This window comes from Salmo salar, chromosome ssa11 (genome assembly GCF_905237065.1).
Source record: "Salmo salar chromosome ssa11, Ssal_v3.1, whole genome shotgun sequence".
NCBI lineage: Eukaryota > Metazoa > Chordata > Actinopteri > Salmoniformes > Salmonidae > Salmo > Salmo salar.
Window position 1 is genome coordinate 40049008 of NC_059452.1, and position 25488 is coordinate 40074495.

General features: G+C 45.5%; 1 protein-coding gene across 2 annotated transcripts in view; it reads right to left on the reverse strand.

The window, feature by feature from the left end:
* Positions 1-243: 243 nt before the first annotated feature.
* The window catches only part of LOC106562773 (activating signal cointegrator 1), a 73127-nt gene continuing 47882 nt past the window's right edge, over positions 244-25488 (reverse strand). The window contains exons 12-13 of one of the 2 annotated variants that reach the window (XR_006757578.1): positions 23421-23653; positions 244-610 (exon numbers count right to left, since the gene is read on the reverse strand). Coding sequence is in view for 1 of the 2 variants with exons in the window: in XM_014127773.2 (XP_013983248.2) it covers positions 546-610 (65 nt within the window). In the remaining variant the exon portion in view is untranslated. The remainder of the gene's footprint in view (positions 611-23420; positions 23654-25488) is intronic. The other variant, XM_014127773.2, reaches the window with a different exon arrangement.

Here is a 25488-nt window from a genome sequence, read left to right on the forward strand (position 1 = left end):
GGCAACAACAAAAAATAGCTGGCTAGCTAACCAACAACTGTAACAGCGTATTTGAAAGACAAGTGCTCATTGTGCAAATGTATTTATGTTTTCAATAAACATTGTAGACAAAATATACTGTAGTTTACAAGCGGTCAAAAATCTAAGCCAACCCCATCTGTTTTGCCCCATATTTGCAAACGCCTCGGTTTTGTTGCTCAACAACCAACCTGTCTACGGTCAAAATAAAATAAAAGACAGAGATTTAATTTCAACATTGTTTATTGCAGAAAATACAACTGTTCAAGAGTACACAGTATAGAATGTAGAGAACTTGGTAATAACTTTCCTGTGTGGTGAATGTCTGCTTAGTCATCGTCCTTAAACTGTAAATCCCTTGAGAGGATGCCATGTATAGCCAGTGTGTCCATATTTATTTTTTGCTGGAACTCCTGATAAAACACAGTAGTCAGAATATGACCCTCTCTGGATGTTCTCGTCAAACTCCGCCTCTCCTCCAGCTGGTCCACACTCTCTCTTTGCTTTCTCGCTCTCTCTCGCCAACGTCACACGGCCGCAGACGGAACCAGTCCCATCTTCGCACCCCTATGATATTGACTCTCCAGCTTGACTGTGAAAGGGGGAAAGCAGAGAGGAAGGGAGGGGGGAGGAGAGAGGGAAGAGAGGGAGGAAGGAATGAATCAAAACACCATCAAAGGGACAGAATGACCTTTCAGAGAGCTCAAGGCCTGCTGATTAGAGGCGTCCGGGGCAGATAGGAGGAAAAAGGCCAGCGAGGCTGTTTATCCTGCTGTTACCACAGACTAGCCTTCAGCATTTTGTTCTGGGTACATCTAGTCAAGTCTTTCTAGGCTAAGGCTACATCACACTACACTTTTAACTAGGTCTAATAAGCCCCTGCTTATAGTAGCCATTTGGACAGAACCATTCCTATACGAGGTGGTTTACTTTTAAGCAATATGGCCAATATACTACGGCTAAGGGCTGTTCTTACGCATGACGCAACGAGGAGTGCCTGAATACAGCCCTTAGCCGTGGTATATTGGCCATATATCACAAACCCCCGAGGTGCCTTATTGCTATTATAAACTGGTTATCAACGTAATTAGAGCAGTAAAAATAAATGTTTTGTCATACCCGTGGTATACGGTCTGATATACCACGGCTGTCAGCCAATCAGCATTCAGGGCTCGAACCACCCAGTTCATAATTAAGAATATATACTGGATGGTTATCTGTTACGTGAATTAAGTTATCAATGTTCTTAAACCGAACTTCAATTAAACTACTCAGTCTGCCCCCCCAGAGTGTGTAAGATTCTGGTTGAATGAAGCAGACGGATACCCAGCCTACAAGGGTCAAAACGTTTATTTATGAGAGCTCTGAAAATCCTTACAATGTACAAAGCCTTTTATATTAACACACACACACACACACACACACACACACACACACACGCACACACGCACACACACACACACACACACACACACACACCAGTAAAGAACTCCACCCAGCTTTGGGCGGCTGTATTTTTCCACAGTACCCAGACCACCTGTCTCCTTATCTTTTGCCAGCCTAGCTGTTCCCAGGCCGTTGTTTCTCTCCCTAACTTAGGGAGACCTCTTCTCCTGTTCCTTTCCCAAGGTCGTCTTATCAACTCTGCCCTGCTCATTTTTTGAAGTGGTTACAGTGTCTTACTCACACACAGTATTGGAATATAGTTTTTAACCCATTATTATAGTGAAATCATTTAGTCAAACCTTTAATCATATAATTTCCATTACATTATCAGAGTGGGGATCAATTCTTTTGCAGTGGAAAATCAATAAAAAAAATTAAATATTTGATGTGTCCTCACAGGGGGCTAGGCTACTACGGTGACAGCACATTACATTCAAAGGACCATCAATACAGAGCATAGTGTTAACCCAGCTTTACACCACTGACTGACTTCCTAATAGGCTTTATGGACCAGTCAAAGTGGCAAAGAAACCCCCCATACATACACTAACGTGCCTCATAGCCTGCAATGGAGGAGATAAGAGCCTAATAGAAGCTTTCCACAGGTCTTTGACACCATCAATTCAAGACATGTCCGGCAGATCCTGTCCCTTCCTCCATTGCAAACATGAGTCTTATTACTTTTCTGAAGTATATCTGAGTAGTGAGTACCAGCCTTTTCTCATCCTACCCAACCATTTCAAGTTACAGTCGTCCACTAGAAGCTCTCTAAGCAGACTTTCCTCTTTGGGTGATGACAGGGCTCAATATGACTGCTGCTGGCAAGGATAGATTGTACAAAACAGCAGCAGAGTCTTATGTTGGAGTAGGCCTAGTTGTATGACTGGATTATTTGAACAGCCAAGACTTTGACACCAATCAGGACCGCAGCATAGTCATGATATCTTGTAATCGCAGGTTAAGCAATGTTTACTAGTTAGCTTGTTAACACAAACAAGCTAAGCAGTTGAAAGCCAACCCTGGGCCAGTTGCAGATGGCACGCTGTGCAGAAAACTCTCAAGTTAATCTGCAATGGCAGGCTAGCAGCCAGGTAGCCTAGAGGTTAAGAGCGTTGGAGGGTTAGTGTAGTGTTTTAACCCTGGTTCTGTTTCTCTCCAGGTGGGTACAGTCGCTGGTTTGAATCCCCGAGCCAACAAGGTAAAGAAATCTGTCGATGTGCCCTTGAGCAAGGCACTTGACCCTAACTGCTCCTGTAAATTGCTCTGCATAAGAGCGTCTCCTAAATCACTAAAATTGAAATGTATCCGCGGCTGTTTGACCTAGAAAGCTCTGTGGATATTCAAGCGGCACAACAGGTATCAAGAGCTGGCTGTACGCTGGTCTCTGCTTTGTAGGCCCTCTGGTGACATTGAACTCTTTGCAAGTCTTGAATTAGCATTTGCGTTGCTCTTAATATGGCTATTTCTCAGCAGTACTTATTCATTGCCGTATCGAAGCCATCTGGGAGTTTAGCGCCAACATAGCCCATCCATTTCTTCTTTATTCAACCAGTCACCTGGCTCGACATTTAACATAACTCTACCTACTTATTCTTAAAGCCCTTGCAAAACGTTAATACTGTAGCTAGTGCCAAAATAAGCATCTCTATTCCCCCAACACAGGTCATTCACATCACATAGGCCCCTCAAGCAATCCCTGGCCACTACAAGCCATATTAGGTTAGATCGTCTGTGTGGAAGCAGCAGTTAACAGCTAAACACATTGTAATCTAGCACGGCAGAGCCCAGAAACACTCATACTATTCAGACAGTTAGCACTGAGGTTGGTTATCCAAGGGGCTGAGGTAGGACAAACATGATGTATGTATAACAGGCAGCAGTGGTTGTCACTTCTGTTTGTTTTTCTATCTGTCCTGTCACATTAGAGCTCAACTCCATGCCCTGGTAGTGGCTGTGTAAGCACGGTGTTAAGGAGAAGTGCTGTTTGCTCACCATTTCCAAACTTGCCTCAAATACTGACATGTATTATTTGTGTGTCTCTCTGTTATGCCTGAAGCCAAATCTCCACAGCAAAGGGAGTGCTTCTGGATTCTGGCAACTAGCTAAAAATACAGTGGTTGCCCAAGTGACAATGTTGAATGCTTGAGAATGTTTATGTCACAAACCAATGCCCTGCACCACACAGAGGACTTTGTTTCTGGGCTGAGTGAAAATAACATTTCCCCTGAAGTTGTGTACGTACTGTACATCTAGCATGAATTCTTGCAGAAAACTTGTGTTCTTGCATAGGCTAATCCAAACCAGGTGACTGGTTTTAACAGAACATGTACACTAGTTTCACTCATACCAAATCAAGAATAGTATTTGACTGCTTCTTTGCCTCAATATAAAATCAACTAGTATTTCCCCCCTAAACGATTTACCATGAAACCCACGGAGCTAAACAACAACAAGCCAGACATGGCAAGCTGATAGTTCACTTGTCAAGTGCGTAATTAAGAGTTAGCGTTTGGCCAGCTCGGCTGATTGTGTCTGGGAAGTGCTAATGCCAGCTCAGTCTAGATCCTCTCTGTTAATGGCTGGAGGGGCTGCTGAGTGGGCTGCTGAGTGGGCTGCTGAGCAACAGCATTTCAGACTGGATGCTGAAAGCGTGAGATGGGGAGAAGAGAGAGAGCAAGAGAAAGGGAGACAGCGATATAGAGACAGAAAGAGAGAGGCTGTCACATCGATCGGTGAGATAATTTCCCATTGATTGCTGGTCTGTTTGGGGGCTGCTGTAGAGAGGTTTATTACCCACACACTACAGCTGGGGAGGCCCAATAATAGGTGCAGTGTGTCTGCAGAGGGCTAGCGCTACCATCATCAAGCCTGTAAAATACACCCCTACTTGAGCGCACACACGTTATGTTCTTCTATCCTCATGGGGACCTAAAATGAATTTCCATTTAAATCCTATTTTCCCTAAACCTTAACCCAAACTCCCAACCCTGTTTACTCTAATCGTAACCCTGAACCTAAGCTTAAAATAGCCTTTTTCCTTATGGACACAGACTAACCAGTTGATATGTGGCCACACTCCACACCACTATTCTGACCGTATACTATACACACACTGTTCTCATTACAGCCCGATGGGAAGGAGCCCAATACGTTTCTGATAAACATTCACATCCAGCGTCAGAACTCAAGAGATGGAGCCAAGAGGTCTGTCTGTATACTACTACCCTGTAATGGAGGACCATTGACAACCACACCAATTAAATACAATGGCCTTGAGATGATCATAAACACTGAAAGGCAACACTTCACTGTCGATTGAGGGATAATGGAATAATTCTAGGCGTAAACAAGGAATAATGGATATCCGATATGCCAATCAATGAATCAGCTAGGGAGCTCTTTGTATTCATACCGTGTATTGGAGAACGATAATCCCCATTCACTAAGGTGATTTACGATTGCTATGCAAATATAACCAAAGCTTGATACACTCAGACTACAGGCAATTACTCCACACCAACAGAGGATTGTGATGAGGACGAGGAGAGTAAAAGCATTATGATATTTATTTAACTAAGCAAGGCAGTTAAGAACAAATTCTTATTTACAATGATGGCCTATTAAAGAAAAGTCTATATTCTAATGTTGCTTGGGAATACAACCGGGCATGAGAATACCCAGGGTATAAATCTATGTGTAGATGGGGCCTAAAGCCAAGGCATGGGGATGACACTATGGCATCCATCTTGTTTCTGGTTTTTCCAATAGAGCTCGTACTCAGTGAGCCTCAAGAGAATCCCTACCTGCCAGACCTAGACTACATCTCCTGGCTCTACACTGACTACTGCAGCCAAGTAGATGTGTACACATCATTCAGCAGGAGGGAGGGGGAAAAGAAAGAAACCGCCTGGATTCTCATCCCGGTGTTAGTCACACCTAATTTACATTCTCTTCCTCAGCCCTGGCTGGTAGATTTACAAGTGGGGGTTGTACTGCTGTGTGAGTCGACTTGCAGGCAGGCAGCTTCCCCTTGGAGGATCTCTCTCCCTCTTCCCCTCTCTCTCTCTCTCTCTCCATTCTCCCCCTCAAGCTGTTTTCATAGACACCGAGGGGCTGAAATGGCTGAGTGATTTCTACTGCTGCTGTTGCTGCAGCGCTGCTTTAGTCAGGCACACAACAGGCTAGGCTAACTGGGCCGGCAGCCTGAGTCTGGCAGGTTAGGAAGGGAAGGGCAAATGACAGAGCGTGGGTAGCTAGCGACTGAGGCAGGGTGACAGCGTGTTTACGCCGCTGTCCCAAATAGGGGCTGACGCCCCGTCGATCGCACCTGCTGCTGTGCACCTTGCCCAGGGAGTGGGTGGTGGGTTTAGGTGGGTTGGAAAGAGGGGAAGTGAGACAATAATGAGATAGAGAGGAATAGAAAAGTGCTTTGTGGAATCATATTTAACTATTCTCCTGGAGGTTTACCCTGCTACATGGGGGAGCTAAAGCCAATGGAAGTGAATGAGCCGAAACGGAGGGAATCAGTCTGGCTGCCATGTGTGGCGTCCATGTTTCTTCGATGACTTCATCATCGTATTAATCCTGCTTCACAGCATCTCTTTCCAGGAGATTGGCCAGTAAAATGGCACCATGTTCAAATGAGTTCGTTTAAATAATCAAGAAGCATTTCAGAAATCTACTCCCGGATATTTGGCCACTTCCAGAATGGACAGAATGCCCAGAACGGACATGTTTAAGGGGGAAAGAGGGAGGGAGAAAAGGAGGGAGCACATTCTGGTCTAATAACTCTATAACCTACTCACATAACATTGACTGGGGGTTTTCCAGTGAAAAATCTCCCAGTGACAAGGGTCACCCATACTAATGTGCCCCAACCGAGGGAAACAGATTCCTCCTGTGTACATGAGTAATTCCAGTAAGGAGCCAGCTCCCCAGTGGTTATCAATCACCCTGGGCTCTTACAGTGAGAGCCAGAGTGACTGGTGCAGCAGCGACGCAGTGTGTTAGATACAGTGGGATCGCCTTGTGCTAATGCTGAATCACCACGACCTCGTGTGAAGTAAACGCCCCCAAGGCAATGCTGCTGCAGCGAGGGCACGCGTCCAGAAGACATTTCATTCCTTTCGCATTAGCTTCCATCATGGCACTCTCGTTAACGCAAAGTGCCGTTGCTAAAATCCCCATGTCTCCTCAGGTAGTCAAATGCCTCAGAAACATTGGCCCGGCTATAAAAATCATCAAATCAGCTAAACTGCTGAGGGGGCAACACAAATTCATATTTTGTATTATTTCAATCATAATAAGACATTGATATAACTTGAGTGGCATATCACAATGCCTGTATTAAAGTCGTAAGAATGACATACTGCCCCATCATGGTTGATCAGGACGCTGTGTTTATATTCAACCCTCTTCTAATGGTAAGTGACAATCATTTTGTAATGAATTAAAAGAAGTCAAATATTCAATCAAGATTCTTCTATTTTTCTCTGCGTGTTAATAAACCGGTCATAAGAATAGGGTCAGTGGTAAAGTCCTGCAGGGACAGCTTTCTTTTGATGTATATTTCACACACCACTGCAAATACAGAGAGCCCAAAGAATCAGCATGACAGGCTTTAGCGATAGGCGTGTGTTTACGCTGGGTTTCTAGACAGAGACTTCGTTCCTCTGCAGCCCCAATGTCAAAGGGACAACATATCAACAGGAACTTCTTTCTAACAGCCAATGAGGGACTCTGAAAAAGTCAATACTGCTGGTTATTAAAAAATTGTTCCTATAAAGAAGCCCGTTGACTGCCCACATCTAATTAGAATGGAAATGTAGCGTGGGCTTTGAATGGATCACTGGGGACAGACATTGGCATTTAGATGACATTGTGTCGGGACTAGATTACTGATGACACAGTATTTTGGGGAGATAGCTTATTTCAGCGGCTTTGGTGATAAGACTAATTGTATCTCTGCATTGGCGGTAAGGGGCTGTCATTGTTCTATCATTGGGGATTTGGAGAGGGGTTATACACATGTACAAACACACATGTACAAACACACACACACACACACACACACACACACACACACACACACACACACACACACACACACACACACACACACACACACACACACACACACACACACACACACACACACACACACACACACCAACCTTCAGAACGCTTGTGTGTGTGTGTAGACCAATTCTCTTGCCTATACATCACAGTTTCTTTTGAGAGAAACAATCAAATCCTTTATCAGGGGCATAAGTCAAGAACAGAACAGTCAAGACCAAACAGAGAGTCCCAGAGAGAGAGAGTCTCAGAGAGAGAGAGAGAGTCTCAGAGAGAGAGAGTCTCAGAGAGAGAGAGAGAGAGAGTCTCAGGGAGTGTCTCAGAGAGAGTGTCTCAGAGAGTGTCTCAGAGAGAGAGTCTCAGAGAGAGAGAGAGTGTCTCAGAGAGAGAGAGAGTGTCTCAGAGAGAGAAAGAGAGTGTCTCAGAGAGAGAAAGAGAGTGTCTCAGAGAGAGAGAGAGTGTCTCAGAGAGAGAGAGAGTGTCTCAGAGAGAGAGAGAGTGTCTCAGAGAGAGAGAGAGTGTCTCAGAGAGAGAGAGAGTGTCTCAGAGAGAGAGAGTTTCCGAGAGAGAGAGTTTCCGAGAGAGAGAGAGTCTCAGAGAGAGACACACTCAGAGGTAGAGAGAGCCTCAGAGAGAGAGAGAGAGAGAGAGAGAGAGTCTCAGAGAGAGAAAGAGTGAGTCTCAGAGAGCAAGAAGAGAGGGAAGAAAGGGGAGAGAGGTAAAGAGAGGGGAGAGAGATAGGGAGAGAGATAGGGAGAGAGGAGAGAGATAGGGAGAGAGGAGAGAGATAGGGAGAGAGATAGGGAGAGGGGTAGAGATAGGGAGAGAGATAGGGAGAGGGGTAGAGAGATAGGGAGAGGGGTAGAGAGATAGGGAGAGAGATAGGGAGAGGGGTAGAGAGAGCAGAGGGGGAATACGTTTATGCTGATCTAGTGCTCCGCATTCTGAGGAGGCTGCATTTGCATATCAGTGCAGCGGAGCAGAGGGAGAAATGTGTCAGCGTTGACAGCAAGCTGAATATCTTAAACCTTCACTGACACCCCTGCGGGTGCTCTCTCAGGCTCCCTCTGACACACACACACACACACACACACACACACACACACACACACACACACACACACACACACACACACACACACACACACACACACACACACACACACACACACACACACACACACACACACACACACACTACAGACATCAGGTGGGAGGATTGCTGTGTTCCCACGTGACTGTGTACAGTAGCGTTTGTTTAACGGTCAGCTCAAGTGCAAGGCTCATCTCTGGGGAAAAGCCCCAGTGAAGTGCCTCCATGCACACGGAGACATCTGTGTGTGTGTGTGTGTGTGTGTGTGTGTGAGAAACTGAGAGAGTAAGCTAGAGACATAACAACAGAAACATTATGTAGTCAGGATCTAAATCCCTACAGTAGCTTATTCCCCTCTATAGCTTGGTTTATAAATATAACATTACTTTTTACCTACATGGGGATGAATATTTGGGTTGCTCCACTACCACAACAAAACTATTAATAGATATATACACTGTTGTTATGACATGCACACATGGCTTTAAAAGGACCAATGGTGAGGAGAAAGAGGAGCAATGCTTTGTATCCAACACCAGCCCCAGTTCATGTTAACTCAGCAACCATTCTCCATACAGAGCCTCTGTGTTCCCACTCTGGTGAGAGTACTGTAGGAGCACTACACTGCTAGCTAAACAATGTCCAATGTCCCCTATCTAAGCATCTTATCTATTCAATCCCATTATATTCATCTGACTGACATTTCTCAAATGACTCTTACAGCTCTCACATTATTTGTTACCCATTTGAGCTATGAAAACGTTGGTAATTGAAATGTCCGTCAAAAGACGTTGGCCATTGTGTTGGCGAGATGTTGTTGGTGCCAAAGAATGACAACTTAAAGTAGACTAGAGAACATGGAATTTTGACAGTTATAAGCAGACACAGGGGAATGTGTTTTTCTGACAGTCACACCGCAGGATATTCTATCTCCTCTGAGCTGTCTAATATGACGTCAGAGACTTCATTCTTAGGTTGGACGAGCTGTGTTTTAGAGCAACACTTTCTCTGAGCCTCGTCAATGGCTTAAAAAACACACTTCTGACATCATTTAATAGCCATATTTATGACTAGAAATTTCAGGATTTTCTTCTGACAAGTCTTTTACAGTTCAGTAGCTTGCCATTTTCAAAGGAGTCAATGGTATTTGTGAATGTGACATTGCTGCTAACAGGAAGATCAAGTGGTCTGGTTAAGTAGTCCATTTAGCCCAAGGTTATGTTAGCCCAAGATTATGTTAGCCCAAGGTTATGTTAGCCCAAGATTATGTTAGCCCAAGGTTATGTTAGCCCAAGGTTATGTTAGCCCAAGGTTACGATGCAGTCTCCAGGGGCTGTGAATGTCCATGTTGGTCTTCAGAGTGGGGAGTGCAGTGTTGATGGGCCTGCCAATCTCTATTCAGGCTACTGATTGGTGGGAGAGGGCAGTGTGTGTAAAGAGGGGGGGAGGAAGTGGTTAACACCGCGGCCAGGCTCCTTGGCATGCTGGAGGCACGATGACATTGATCTGCCGGGCCCATTCCATCCCTCTCCATGAAGAGGTAACTGGATTGTTAATAAAAATGGAAATTGAGCCATGCTGCTATCACTCTCACACACACACACACACACAACCAGCAGCTATCGTCTCACCTTCCCCGCCCGACCTTCCTCACCCCTACCTCCCACAGAGCTGTCCTGGTGACATTTAAACGACGGGACCAATTCAAAGCCTACCACCTCCCTATGTCCTCCCCTAGATACTACTACATTCCTCTGTTCCTCAGGCAGCAAACTAACACATCAAATGCCTGCATGGCTATGAAATGAATAGGGAGAGGTGGGGGGAGGGGAAGAGGAAACCGACAGGGGGTAATAAAGCCCCTTCTGATTAACGGTTTGCTGTTATGTTTCCTATTGAAACACTTAAGAGGGTTAACAATTAAATGCAGGCTTTGGTGGGGGGTTGATAATTATGGAAAACGTGTCACAACACACAACTAGCGCCCTCATATTCCTGTTTGGCAAAGCATTACTTCCCGTCACACAAATTAGTAGGAACTGAAGCCGTAGGAATTCTTTCTTGGCAACCAAAATGACCTTTTCAGATCGCGCTATTTCAAAATGTTTCCCCCCCTACTTAATGTGATACTGGTAACCTCATCACTACATCACACTGGCCATCACCCCAAGAAATGGGAGCAGCAGAGGCGAGCGGTCGGACTGAGGACCCTTCATTTCAAAAAAGCGAGCGCGTAATACGAAATCAATCTGACCCACCCCACCGGCCAGCACCCCGTCACTATTCCTTAGCAACAGAGCAGACTTACCCACCGGCCAGCTCCCCGTCACTATTCCTTAGCAACAATGCAGACTTACCCACCGACCAGCTCCCCGTCGCTATTCCTTAGCAACAATGCAGACTTACCCACCGGCCAGCTCCCCGTCACTATTCCTTAGCAACAGAGCAGACTTACCCACCGGCCAGCTCCCGTCACTATTCCTTAGCAACAATGCAGACTTACCCACCGGCCAGCTCCCCGTCACTATTCCTTAGCAACAATGCAGACTTACCCACCGGCCAGCTCCCCGTCACTATTCCTTAGCAACAGAGCAGACTTACCCACCGGCCAGCTCCCCGTCACTATTCCTTAGCAACAGAGCAGACTTACCCTCCGACCAGCTCCCCGTCACTATTCCTTAGCAACAGAGCAGACTTACCCACCGACCAGCTCCCCGTCACTATTCCTTAGCAACAATGCAGACTTACCCACCGGCCAGCTCCCCGTCACTATTCCTTAGTAACAGAGCAGACTTACCCACCGGCCAGCTCCCCGTCACTATTCCTTAGTAACAGAGCAGACTTACCCACCGACCAGCTCCCCGTCACTATTCCTTAGCAACAATGCAGACTTACCCACCGGCCAGCTCCCCGTCACTATTCCTTAGTAACAGAGCAGACTTACCCACCGACCAGCTCCCCGTCACTATTCCTTAGCAACAGAGCAGACTTACCCACCGGCCAGCTCCCCGTCACTATTCCTTAGCAACAATGCAGACTTACCCACCGACCAGCTCCCCGTCGCTATTCCTTAGCAACAATGCAGACTTACCCACCGGCCAGCTCCCCGTCACTATTCCTTAGCAACAATGCAGAATTACCCACCGGCCAGCTCCCCGTCACTATTCCTTAGCAACAGAGCAGACTTACCCACCGGCCAGCTCCCCGTCACTATTCCTTAGCAACAGAGCAGACTTACCCACCGGCCAGCTCCCCGTCACTATTCCTTAGCAACAGAGCAGACTTACCCACCGGCCAGCTCCCCGTCACTATTCCTTAGCAACAATGCAGACTTACCCACCGGCCAGCTCCCCGTCACTATTCCTTAGCAACAATGCAGACTTACCCACCGGCCAGCTCCCCGTCACTATTCCTTAGTAACAGAGCAGACTTACCCACCGGCCAGCTCCCCGTCACTATTCCTTAGCAACAATGCAGACTTACCCACCGGCCAGCTCCCCGTCACTATTCCTTAGTAACAGAGCAGACTTACCCACCGACCAGCTCCCCGTCACTATTCCTTAGCAACAGAGCAGACTTACCCACCGGCCAGCTCCCCGTCACTATTCCTTAGCAACAATGCAGACTTACCCACCGACCAGCTCCCCGTCGCTATTCCTTAGCAACAATGCAGACTTACCCACCGGCCAGCTCCCCGTCACTATTCCTTAGCAACAATGCAGACTTACCCACCGGCCAGCTCCCCGTCACTATTCCTTAGCAACAATGCAGACTTACCCACCGGCCAGCTCCCCGTCACTATTCCTTAGCAACAGAGCAGACTTACCCACCGGCCAGCTCCCGTCACTATTCCTTAGCAACAATGCAGACTTACCCACCGGCCAGCTCCCCGTCACTATTCCTTAGTAACAGAGCAGACTTACCCACCGACCAGCTCCCCGTCACTATTCCTTAGCAACAATGCAGACTTACCCACCGGCCAGCTCCCCGTCACTATTCCTTAGCAACAGAGCAGACTTACCCACCGGCCAGCTCCCCGTCACTATTCCTTAGCAACAGAGCAGACTTACCCACCGGCCAGCTCCCCGTCGCTATTCCTTAGTAACAGAGCAGACTTACCCTCCGACCAGCTCCCCGTCACTATTCCTTAGCAACAGAGCAGACTTACCCACCGACCAGCTCCCCATCGCTATTCCTTAGTAACAGAGCAGACTTATCCACCGGCCAGCTCCCCGTCGCTATTCCTTAGTAACAGAGCAGACTTACCCACCGACCAGCTCCCCGTCACTATTCCTTAGCAACAATGCAGACTTACCCACCGGCCAGCTCCCCGTCACTATTCCTTAGCAACAGAGCAGACTTACCCACCGACCAGCTCCCCATCGCTATTCCTTAGTAACAGAGCAGACTTACCCACCGGCCAGCTCCCCGTCACTATTCCTTAGCAACAATGCAGACTTACCCACCGACCAGCTCCCCATCGCTATTCCTTAGTAACAGAGCAGACTTATCCACCGGCCAGCTCCCCGTCGCTATTCCTTAGTAACAGAGCAGACTTACCCACCGACCAGCTCCCCATCGCTATTCCTTAGTAACAGAGCAGACTTACCCACCGGCCAGCTCCCCGTCACTATTCCTTAGCAACAGAGCAGACTTACCCACCGGCCAGCTCCCCGTCACTATTCCTTAGCAACAGAGCAGACTTACCCACCGGCCAGCTCCCCGTCACTATTCCTTAGCAACAGAGCAGACTTACCCACCGACCAGCTCCCCATCGCTATTCCTTAGTAACGGAAACCACCGGCCACTCCGCGCATTCCTTGCAACAATGCAGACACCCACCGGCCAGCTCCCCATCGCTATTCCTTAGCAACAGAGCAGACTTACCCACCGGCCAGCTCCTCGTCACTATTCCTTAGTAACAGAGCAGACTTACCCACCGACCAGCTTCCCGTCGCTATTCCTTAGCAACAATGCAGACTTACCCACCGACCAGCTCCCCGTCACTATTCCTTAGTAACAGAGCAGACTTACCCACCCGCCATCAGCAGCTATTGATTTCTTTTAGGAGAAGGTGGGGTATCTAAAATGGTCCAAATGTTCAGAATGTTATTTTATGGAGCTCTTTGGGGCCAACAGCAGGTCTGAGCCAGAGATTGATTAGTTCTACTGGACACAGTGTGACCTCCAAAAGATAAGAAGCAATTATGGCTCTCTGAGAGGCTTTTCCAGCAGCGGTGCTTCAGCACTGCCAATGGGCCATGGTTTTAAATGGATAATTAACGTTGTGTAGTGTATCGCTGGCTTCTCTGTGTGAGAGCTCTGCTTGACACTCGTGTGTGTGTGTGTGTGTGTGTGTGTGTACTGCCTACATGATGGAAGCCCCATTCTTCATCACTGATACATTGCTAATAAGATCAGAGGAGTCAATGTCTGAAAATCTACATGGTCCAATTTCAGAGCTCGTTACACTTTCATTACTTTGTACACGTCAGAGGGGTGTATAAACATTACAGCATGGAGCTCCCTCAAATACAATAATGGAATATGGTTTATTATAAACCGGTTCTAGCCCTGAATGCTGATTGGCTGACAGCCATGGTATATAAGACCGTATACCACAGGTATGACAAAACATCTATTTTTACTGCTCTAATTACGTTGGTAACCAGTTTATAATAGCTTTTAAATAACTAATGTAAGATTTAATTAAGCAATAAGGCACCTCGGGGATTTGTGGTATATGGCCAATATGCCACGGCTAAGGGCTGTATCCAGGCACTCCTCGTTGCGTCATGCATAAGAACAGCCCTTAGCCGTAGTATATTGGCCATATACCACACCCCCTCGTGCCTTATTGCTTAATTAAATCTTACATTCTAACAGTGATCGATTGTGTCAGAGATCAACCTGCAAAGCCAGGCACAGAGAGTTATTTAAAAGCCTCTCTTGTTCAGTGAGTGGACCACAGTACAGGCAGAACATCTCTATCAGAACCACCTGTGTATAATTCATAGTGAATTAATTTATAGTACCTTCTATCACCCAGTAGTAGTGCATGAGAAGACTGGCTAACAGCCCACAGCTCCTTTGAACAGCCCTTATGCTACAGATGCATTCAGAATTAATCACATACTGACATTAGGCATCAAAAACATACTATCATAAAAGGCCCTTATGAAAGCCTGAATAAATGCATCAATGGTTATAATGCATAAGACTCATATACATTTTTTTGCATGTGGCTCTAAAAACCTGATTGGTTCTCTGTAGCTCAGTTAGTAGAGCACGGTCCTCTGTAGCTCAGTTGGTAGAGCCCGGTCCTCTGTAGCTCAGTTAGTAGAACACGGTCCTCTGTAGCTCAGTTAGTAGAACACGGTCCTCTGTAGCTCAGTTAGTAGAGCACGGTCCTCTGTAGGTCAGTTAGTAGAGCACGGTCCTCTGTAGCTCAGTTAGTAGAGCACGGTCCTCTGTAGCTCAGTTAGTAGAGCACGGTCCTCTGTAGCTCAGTTAGTAGAGCACGGTCCTCTGTAGCTCAGTTAGTAGAGCCCGGTCCTCTGTAGCTCAGTTAGTAGAGCCCGGTCCTCTGTAGCTCAGTTAGTAGAGCACGGTCCTCTGTAGCTCAGTTAGTAGAGCACGGTCCTCTGTAGCTCAGTTAGTAGAACACGGTCCTCTGTAGCTCAGTTAGTAGAGCACGGTCCTCTGTAGCTCAGTTAGTAGAGCACGGTCCTCTGTAGCTCAGTTAGTAGAGCACGGTCCTCTGTAGCTCAGTTAGTAGAGCACGGTCCTCTGTAGCTCAGTTAGTAGAGCACGGTCCTCTGTAGCTCAGTTAGTAGAGCACGGTCCTCTGTAGCTCAGTTAGTAGAACACGGTCCTCTGTAGCTCAGTTAGTAAAGCACGGTCCTCTGTAGCTCAGTTAGTAAAGCACGGTCCTCTGTAGCTCAGTTAGTAGAGCACGGTCCTCTGTAGCTCAGTTAGTAGAGCACGGTCCTCTGTAGCTCAGTTAGTAGAGCACGGTCCTCTGTAGCTCAGTTAGTAGAGCACGGTCCTCTGTAGCTCAGTTAGTAGAGCACGGTCCTCTGTAGCTCAGTTAGTAGAGCACGGTCCTCTGTAGCTCAGTTAGTAGAGCACGGTCCTCTGTAGCTCAGTTAGTAGAGCACGGTCCTCTGTAGCTCAGTTAGTAGAGCACAGTCCTCTGTACCTCAGTTAGTAGAACACGGCGATTGCAACGCCAGGATAGTGGGTTTGATTCCCAGGAACACCTGTATGTAAAGTATGCACGCATGACTAAGTGTCATTGGATAAAAGTGTCTGCTAAACGTCATATTATATTCTGTCGGGAGAGAGAGCTTCCTGGTGCAGGAGAGGGGCTTGTCTGTCACCAGGGGTTCCATAGACTCCCATGTAAAGTGGGTCAACCCTTCTCCTCCAGAGCTTAACGAGCAGCCAGAGGAATTAAGACGGCGTGCTCCATAATTATGAAGTGTGGGCTGATTGGGGAACATTTTAAATGTAGAGCCTAGCTGAAGACCAAATTCCAAAACAATATAAAGGACTGTCAGCATCAGTAGCGACATCATTTTACAGTCATTGGTAATCAGGTTATTTGCAAGCCTGGGGGCGTTAAGTAGCTCATTTAGCCCACTGTAAGAGAGGCTCAGCTGGGACTGACACTTGCGTACATAGTATTCCGGAAGCTCAGTTGCTCTTAGGTGGTGTGTGAAGAAGAACAAACCGGTGACGCAAGGCAGAGGGCGGCCAACACAGTTAGCTAGATAGCTAGCGACGTAAAACTTCAGAGGGCAACCCCAAGGGACCTGCCTGCCACATGTCAGAAACGTTTAGAGTGTGGCACGTGGTACTGTATATGGTCTACAAAAAGAAGCCAACATCCGTCTACAAACACGGACTTTGCAGGCTAACATTATGTGGTGAAAAAGCATGTAAGGAAGTATCATGCAGGAGGAGGAAACAGATGGGAGGTACTGTATCGCTGTGACAATTTCAGTTGGTTGGTTAATTGTTTTTGCTTGATGCAGCAAAAACAGGCTGAGGCAGAACATATGCTTGAGAGTTAACTGGTTCGCTCCATAAGCCTGCTTAATCAACGTTGACCCCAAGGTCAATCTGCTGTTTCTTGTCTACTCAGCTGGTTCTGGACTGGTTTTGGTTTGAAGCAAACAGTCGGATTGTGTACAATATCTTCCGTAAGCCAATTACTGTCTTTAAACAAGTCATACTGGGGGGACACAAACGTCAGCTTACCATAGTACTACAGTAGGGCTGGGACCAGACCAGTATCGTGATATTCCTTAGTATCGTGGCAGAGCAAACAAACCCCAAAGCGGATTTAAGTTCTTTAGGAAAACAGCCCTAATGTTGAAAACAAACATCATTATGTTGCCAGAGTGACATTTATTTCTTTATTTTCCAAGCTATAGGACACAATATTTTACATACAGCATGTTTTTAAAGGACCAAAGAGGTTGATCTTCTTCGTGTTTTCATTTTTGCCATGGAAACAATAGAGCGTTACTAGTATCGTCCCGGCCCTACATAATAGAATGCAATATGTCAATGTATTAACTACTTGACAAGATGCACCCAACATACAGCCAATGACCAAATCACTCAATATGAACATTAGCCTAAACATTCCATGCCCAAGCACTAAATAAGTGCTGGTGGGATCATGTGCCTGGTGTCTGACATGAGATGGAAGATTCTCAACCATCGGTTTGAAGTGATGATCCACCAATTTGCATTTTTAAAACTTGAAATATTGAAAATATATCTAACCCTGCACTTACCTTCTCCTATTAGCGCTGACTTTGCTGATAACTACTTTATTGAGGGAAAATGTAGCTGATGATATGTGATGTGTGGTTGTCTCACCTAGCCATCTTCACGTCAATACAGCAACTGTAAGTTGCTCTGGACAAGAACGTCTGCTAAATGACTAAAATGTCATAACACTAAAGATAATTGATTACTAAAAACAAATGATGGATTTATAAAGAATAGAGACAATTTATAATGTGAAAGAACATTTTTCTTAATGTTGTTTAATATATCAGGAATGTGACGATACCAGTGTTGCCAAAAAAATTCCATGGGAAAAATGAAAACACAAAGCAGATCAAACTCTTTAGTCCTTTAAAAACCTGTTGTATGTAAAATATTGTGAGCTATAGATAGAAAATAAATAAATGTGACTCTGAATGACAACATAATGATGTTTGTTTCCAACATCAGGGCTGTTTTCCTAAAGAAGTTAAATCCGCTTTGTGTTTTGTTTCCTTGCCATGATACTAACAAGCATCGTGATACTGGTATAGTCCCGGTCGTAATAAATATGTCTGCTGAAAAATCAGGGAGGAGGAATCCAGTAATGAGTGAGATGAATGTTCATGGCACAGAGGAAATGCATGCCATTAATAATAAAACATAGGCTGCAGGATTATTATAATCCCCCAGCCACCTTTCCAAATAAACCATTTATTGAAACATTAAGAGTTGTCTTCAGTCTTCTCAGCCGACTTCAAATACAAAGGTGTGGGCTATAACTCTTTGTGAGGAATTTGAAGCAGATTCCAAAGCCACAACTATTTTGAGTTCACCAGAGACATATCTTATATAACCAGTTTCACCTGTTTTACATCCACTTTTCCCAAGAACAAATATCCCTTTTTGACAACTGAAATTCAATGGATACATTCATTATTAGATTGTTCCAGCTTCCTCTATTACTTTAAATTCCTTGACTTTTAACAAAGTTCATACAACGGAAATACTCTGAACTCTTATGACTCATATCTCTTTATTACTGCCATTTGTCTTTAAAACTCACCTTGCCTTCTCTAAAATCCCTCTGTCTTCAGTTCTCTCTCTAATCTATTCCCATGTACTGTACACCGGTCTTGGTAGCACTAACGTTGGAAGAACACACTGCAAACAAGAAAGCCAAGAAGTGTTTTTTTTCATTGGACTAGGAAATTGTTGCACACGGTATGATTTGTAGGTTATCTACACCCTTAGAAAAAAGGGTTTGAAATGGGTTCCTGAGGCTGTCCTCATAGGAGAACCCTTTTTGATTGCAGGTAGAACCATTTTTACATTTTACATTTTAGTCATTTAGCAGACGCTCTTATCCAGAGCGACTTACAGTAGTGAATGCATACATTTCATACAATTTCATACATTTTTTTTTTTTCCTGTGCTGGCCCCCCGTGGGAATCGAACCCACAACCCTGGTGTTGCAAACACCATGCTCTACCAACTGAGCTACCTTTGGTTCCAGGCAGAACCCATTTGGGTTCTATGTACAATACTCTGTGGAGAGGGTTCTACATGGAATCCAAAAGTGTTCTACCTCAAAGGGTTATATCTGGAAACAAAATGGGTTCTTCAAAGGGTTCTCCTATGGGGACAGCCCAATAACCCTTTTTGGTTGTAGATAGCACTTGTTGTTCTTAGAGTGTAGCAACTAGCCTGCTTCAGAAAGCTAGCTCTTGTCTACAAGTCACATCAATGGAGGTTTATGTGTTAGTTACTGTAGGGTAAGCAAACAAATTCACACAGTCTGCAGCTTTTTAAAGACCCCCCAAAATTATCTTTCTTCATGTATTCACAGATCTTACCCAATAGTATGGGTGAAAGCAAGTATTCCTCTATGTAGCTTTCACCATTCCAATAATGTTGGATCAGTGATTGCTTCAAGGAAGGCAGGAAGAAAGGAAGCACGTACCAGATCACTTGCGGTAAGTAACAGTTACAATTGTTAGACGTTCGCTGCATAGCTAATTGCTAGCTTAAAGCTAGAATCCTTAATTGAAACAATAACAAAGCGTGCTCTGTACCCCTTGTTTTTTCTCAAATTTAAGGGATGGGGCTGGAGAAATGTAACCACTCTCAAATTAATAGACAGAGCTATGGATGCAAGGACTGACCATCCATGATACCAAATGTATAGTTTTAACTATGTTTTGAAGCTGTACATTGTTCGTTTGCATTTACGTTGTTTACAAACATTGGCGTAAAACAAGTTTTTATATTGGATTATGATGGGGTAAGACAGTTGAACTAAGCTCATGAGGCATTTACTGTACACATTATAGTCTTCAAGAATCAATGGGTATATATATCATTCATTTATAAGTCCAAAAGTGGATGTAGCAACCAAGGATTCTAGCTTTAAAAGATGTTAGCATAGCCATAAAGTGAGGAAAGGGGTGTTGTTTCTACACCTCAGGCCAACTCAGGATGCATGGCACAAAGACAGCTTGCTGGCCCAATGTGGAGGGGGGGGGGTGGAGCCAGACGAGGGATTATCCTGCTCAGGTCCCTGATCCTGGGCTAAGTTGGTTAGAACAGACATTAGCAGAGATGCAACAACTAGCCTAACGCCACAAGTGTAAAGTAGAACTAAAGAGTCTTTAGGGCTAAAGTTGATATATTCGTTTATATGATGAAACTTTGGTGACAAGTTGTGCTACTTAATAGTATAATAATAATAATAATAATAATAATAATGGAATAATCTGGGAAAGGAAAGTAGATGCCATAGTAGTATAATATGTTATTTAGCAGATGCTTTTCTCCAAGGCAACTTACAGTCATGCATGCATACATTTGTACATATGGGTGGCCCCAGGGGGAATCCAACTCAAGACCATTGGCATGGTAAGTGCCATGCTCTACCGACTGAGATAGTACATGCATGCATATCCATATAATTAAAAAAGAAGTGGGTGACTACAGACTACAAGCAAAAGGATTATTTGAATACATTCTTCCCATTAGCAAAACAGTGAAGCTAATAACATAAGGTTGAAGCTAAACACCTGCAGTGAGGCTAGCTGACATCATGCCAGTCTCTCTCCATAGATCTATGAAGTCATTTGTAACAGATGTAGCTTACTACCTGGGGCCAACTTTGCTCACAGTTACGCATTAATCAGTTTACTTAGTCGTTGCTTTAGCTCTTGTCACGGCATTCTTTTCATTGGCCTTAGCTGTGGCGAGCTAAACAACAGGAACTACTTAGCGAAAGCTGCCTGCAGGTGGAACTGGTTTGAAATAGAGCCACAACGTCTTTGACATCTCCCTCCCTCATCGCTGACTCAGTGGAGAACCCCTCTGGGTTCTCACATTTTGTTCTGACAAGTCAAGACGAAGGAGATTATTTTCAGATGCACAGGCTGGTGAGCTGTACATCTCTGCAATGTGAACTGTCAAAATGGAGGGAAAAGATGGGATATTTCCCAGTGATTACGGTCTCGATCGGCGGCTATATCTCTGGTGTGAAAAACTGTGTGGGATACTAAACTGGGACATGAGATCTGTTGGAAGACACACAACCCAGTCGAGATTCAGAGGAAAGCTTTGCTGGTTCCAGTTAATTAGCGATAGGGAAGGCCAGAAACATTGGCCTAATTGCTGGGGGCTTATAATAATAATTAGGTGCTTATATTTGTCCTATTTCACACATGTACATATACAGGCAGGTGTGAAATAGAAATGTGTTTTTGTGCATATCCCAACTCCCCCCGAGACACCCTTGGAGAGTGGGGTCACGGCCAGGGTCTGCCAATATCAACGGCGACCCTGGTGCTCGGGGATTCGAACTAGCAACCTTTCGGTTACTGGCCCAACGCTCTAACTGCTAGGCTACCTGCCGCCCTTACAAATGGAATTCCAAACCTATCCAAGAGCTTGGACAGATCAGCACATCTCCTAGACTACCAGAGAGAGTTATGGCTAGTGGCTGGGCATGTGCTCACAGTGAGAGTGGGCAAAGTGCAGCAGTGCTAGCAAGCATGATGCATAGAGACAACATAAGCCCTTGAGGTAAACACAGATGGACAGGCAAAACCTATGCCTTCAACAAAACCCAGAACAAGTTGTTTACCTCTTCAAGGTAGTTTGAACCCTTGAACTGTTTTTAAGTGCTTGTCTTGAGAAAGTATGCGCTTTCTTCAATTACTGGTCCTCCATTTGCAGGTCTCATGGGTTGTAGGAAAAAGTGAAGAACGGTGCTGAAGTGAACACATTGACCTCAAGCATAACAGCATGTAGCGCTTTAGCTTTATTGAGGAGAATCGCTCGTGTTTGAACCGTCTTTATTAGCATATCACCATCTTTTCAGCTTGCCTCGCCACAAACCGCTGCTCGCTGCTGTGCCTCATTAGCATTGAAAATAACACCTTGAGCAGAAACAGCAATGAGGAAATAGGACAGAATTTTAAAAATTACGTAAGAATTAAGGCGGGGGTGCGATAGAGTGCAGCGACAGGAAGGTTGAGTGATAGCAAGAAAGGAACACATGCCTCTTCTGCATTAACCAGTAGATTGGCATTCTCAGAGGATGTCCCCTGATCAAATGAGAGAAGGTGTGCAAAGTGCACTGGGGGAGTCACATGTCAGCCGCATGGAGATTAGGCAGCTAAGTGCACATTACAGCAGGGTAATGGAGTCGGTGAAACACTAATGAAACACTATGGAGGAGGAGGAGGAGGAGGATGAGGGGGGGAAGGAGGGAGCTCGCGAGACAAAAGCTTCAGCTTAACAGGGGCTGACCTCACAGTCAGGACTGCCCCTGGCCTCCAGGTGTTTGTGTTTAAAGGCCAGGGAATTAAGCTAATGGCTAATAACAGCCAGCTAGGCTAGCCTCTCAAAATGGCCTCTTCACTTGTACCATCATTGACCTTGTTCAAAGAGGTGCCAATTTTCAATTGCTGTGGAGATTATATGAACAAAAAAAAATTGTATTTTGACATAATTGTGGCCTCGGTGCTGCCATTTACCATAGCTTTGTTTCTTTAGCTAATCAGTGGGAGACGGGTCATCACAGAGCCAATATGTGGTTTATTCATTTCAAAAGGGCCTCTAAGACGACTCAGCTTGAGCAAAAAACACCAGCCAGAAAACAGTTACTCGTCCTGTAAATGCCAGCAAATGTCAGACATTTTTCTCGGGTGCGCACATTAATATAATTGAGGTTGACACATTATGAGACAGGAGTCCTCTGAGTCAGTCTGGGAGATTATGCTGATGGAAAGCTGGTCTGGAGTTTGGAGCGTCTGCCTGTGCAAGCTAAATGTGGATGGGCCTGGCGGTGTGGGGGAGTGTGGGCTTGACTCCTCGTACGCTTCAGTACCATGGCTGCTCTCCTCTCCTCTCTTGGGGGGAAAACACAAGGGGCCCTGTAGTGGGCTAATGCAATATTCATGGTGGGCATGGGAGAGCAGAACACTGCCGAGTACTGAGGAGACCTTCCAACCGCTATCAGGGAGCAGCTGCTTCTCTCCGAATGTGGCCTCTGTTCTCCACCATAGCATTCTCTCTCTCTCGTAAATTTTTTATCACAGCTTAAAAAGGCTGTCTTGGCAGAGGCTGGTGGCAGTGAGTCAAGGGCCCTTGCCTCTGGTAACAAAGTAGGAAACAGTGTACATTTTAAGAGAGACCAAGCTAAACATACAGACGGGAGATGGGGAAAACACACAGCAGAGAAAGACCAATATCACTATCGACTCGCCATGGTCATTACCTCTTCATTGGAATTTCAACTCTTTCATCTCACACTTTTCATTGCGACTGTCGGAGGAAATTATGATCAAATGTAGATAAAGAATTAGATTTTTTTGCTGCGGGTTATTTTTCAGAGCCAAAGCTGCTGGCCCTTGCCCACATCCATAGGAAACCCCATATAGAGGAGGTAGAAAATACGTCACTCACAGGAATAGAGTGTCATAACGGTGTGGTATGGTGTCGTAAGGGATGTCTTTACCATGCCCTCCAGGGCTAGGGGTTCAACCATGTGGTCGAGGGGGAAGGGTTTGTCAGCGAGGTGGTGGCGGCAGAACTCTGGTTCTCTCTGCATTATTTATGTTCGGTCCTCAGGTGGTCCGTCCTACTGTTATAATGAGGACTGGAGTCATGGTCTGTTTGGAGTCACTGCTGGATCACTGCTCAACCACACAGGGCATACACAGCTCACTGTTTGCATAGTCTTCTCTTGGACTGTAAAAAAAAAACAGCCCGTTAAACATGGACTGTGCGGTCTCCATGACAACAATAGCTATTGCGTTGGTCTTCTCAAAATGGAGAAGAGGCTTTAAGTGAGTGAGAATCACAAGTAGCCACATGCTTTTTTGTATTCAGGACAGGCAGGTTGGAGACAGAAAGCTGATGAAGGACTTGAGTAATGTTGATCCTTCTGCCAGATGTGGTGAATGAGCATGTTGGGTAAACAGTTTACTGAAGTCTGGATTTTGATGCTTTGGCTACACAGTGGGGCCAACACAGCCCGCTGTAAATAACACAACATGCAGTTTGTACATGAACATTTCCACACTACGCGTGAATCAAAACAACTCTATAAATAATACATACATGAATTGAATTGCTTTAAAAAAAGTGGGTGCATGAAATAGTAGGGATAAGTATTGTAAGCTCACAATACATACCACGACAGAAAATATATTACGATACGGCAATCACGGTTCCAAGTGGATCATGTCACACAACCGTTTTCACAGTCCTTTTACTACTAACAACACAATTCTTCACAATCAGACACAGAATCTGTAAACAAATGATGCCAATCGCTGCCCACTCAATGTCAACGACTGTGACCAGTCAGATTGAAAGTGTCCATAATAACATCCCCACCCCGCATTGCTACTTGAACTAGGCAAATAAACCAGCGATTGATCCTTGATTTCTGACCTGACAAATGAACAAAAACAAGGCAGCAGTCTAAGTGCGATGAATTGTAGCAGGGCCAGCGCTAACTCCCCACACCAGGGTAATCTCTTCCTAATCAAGGATATTAATCACACCGCCTACACAGCACAGCATTGAGCCCGATCAATACTACAGAAGGGTTTAGCAGATGGAGAGAGAAGTGGATGTACTGCAAAGGAGCCTTGGACACTGGTTCTGTTCTGTTCAGTAGTACGATCGTTGGTTCTGTTTGAGTAGTACTATCATTGGTATTGTTAGGGTAGTACTATCATGGGTTCTGTTAGTAATATTATCATTGGTATTGTTAGACTAGTACCATCACCGGTTCTGTTAGTAGTACCGTCACCGGTTCTGTTAGACTAGTACCGTCACCGGTTCTGTTAGACTAGTACCGTCACCGGTTCTGTTAGACTAGTACCGTCACAGGTTGTGTTAGGGTAGTACCATCACAGGTTGTGTTAGGGTAGTACCGTCACAGGTTGTGTTAGGGTAGTACCGTCACAGGTTGTGTTAGGGTAGTACCGTCACCGGTTCTGTTAGACTAGTACCGTCACCGGTTGTGTTAGGGTAGTACCGTCACAGGTTGTGTTAGGGTAGTACCGTCACAGGTTGTGTTAGGGTAGTACCGTCACAGGTTGTGTTAGGGTAGTACCGTCACAGGTTGTGTTAGGGTAGTACCGTCACAGGTTGTGTTAGGGTAGTACCGTCACAGGTTGTGTTAGGGTAGTACCGTCACAGGTTGTGTTAGGGTAGTACCGTCACAGGTTGTGTTAGGGTAGTACCGTCACAGGTTGTGTTAGGGTAGTACCGTCACAGGTTGTGTTAGGGTAGTACCGTCACAGGTTGTGTTAGGGTAGTACCGTCACAGGTTGTGTTAGGGTAGTACCGTCACAGGTTGTGTTAGGGTAGTACCGTCACAGGTTGTGTTAGGGTAGTACCGTCACAGGTTGTGTTAGGGTAGTACCGTCACAGGTTGTGTTAGGGTAGTACCGTCACAGGTTGTGTTAGGGTAGTACCGTCACAGGTTGTGTTAGGGTAGTACCGTCACAGGTTGTGTTAGGGTAGTACCGTCACAGGTTGTGTTAGGGTAGTACCGTCACAGGTTGTGT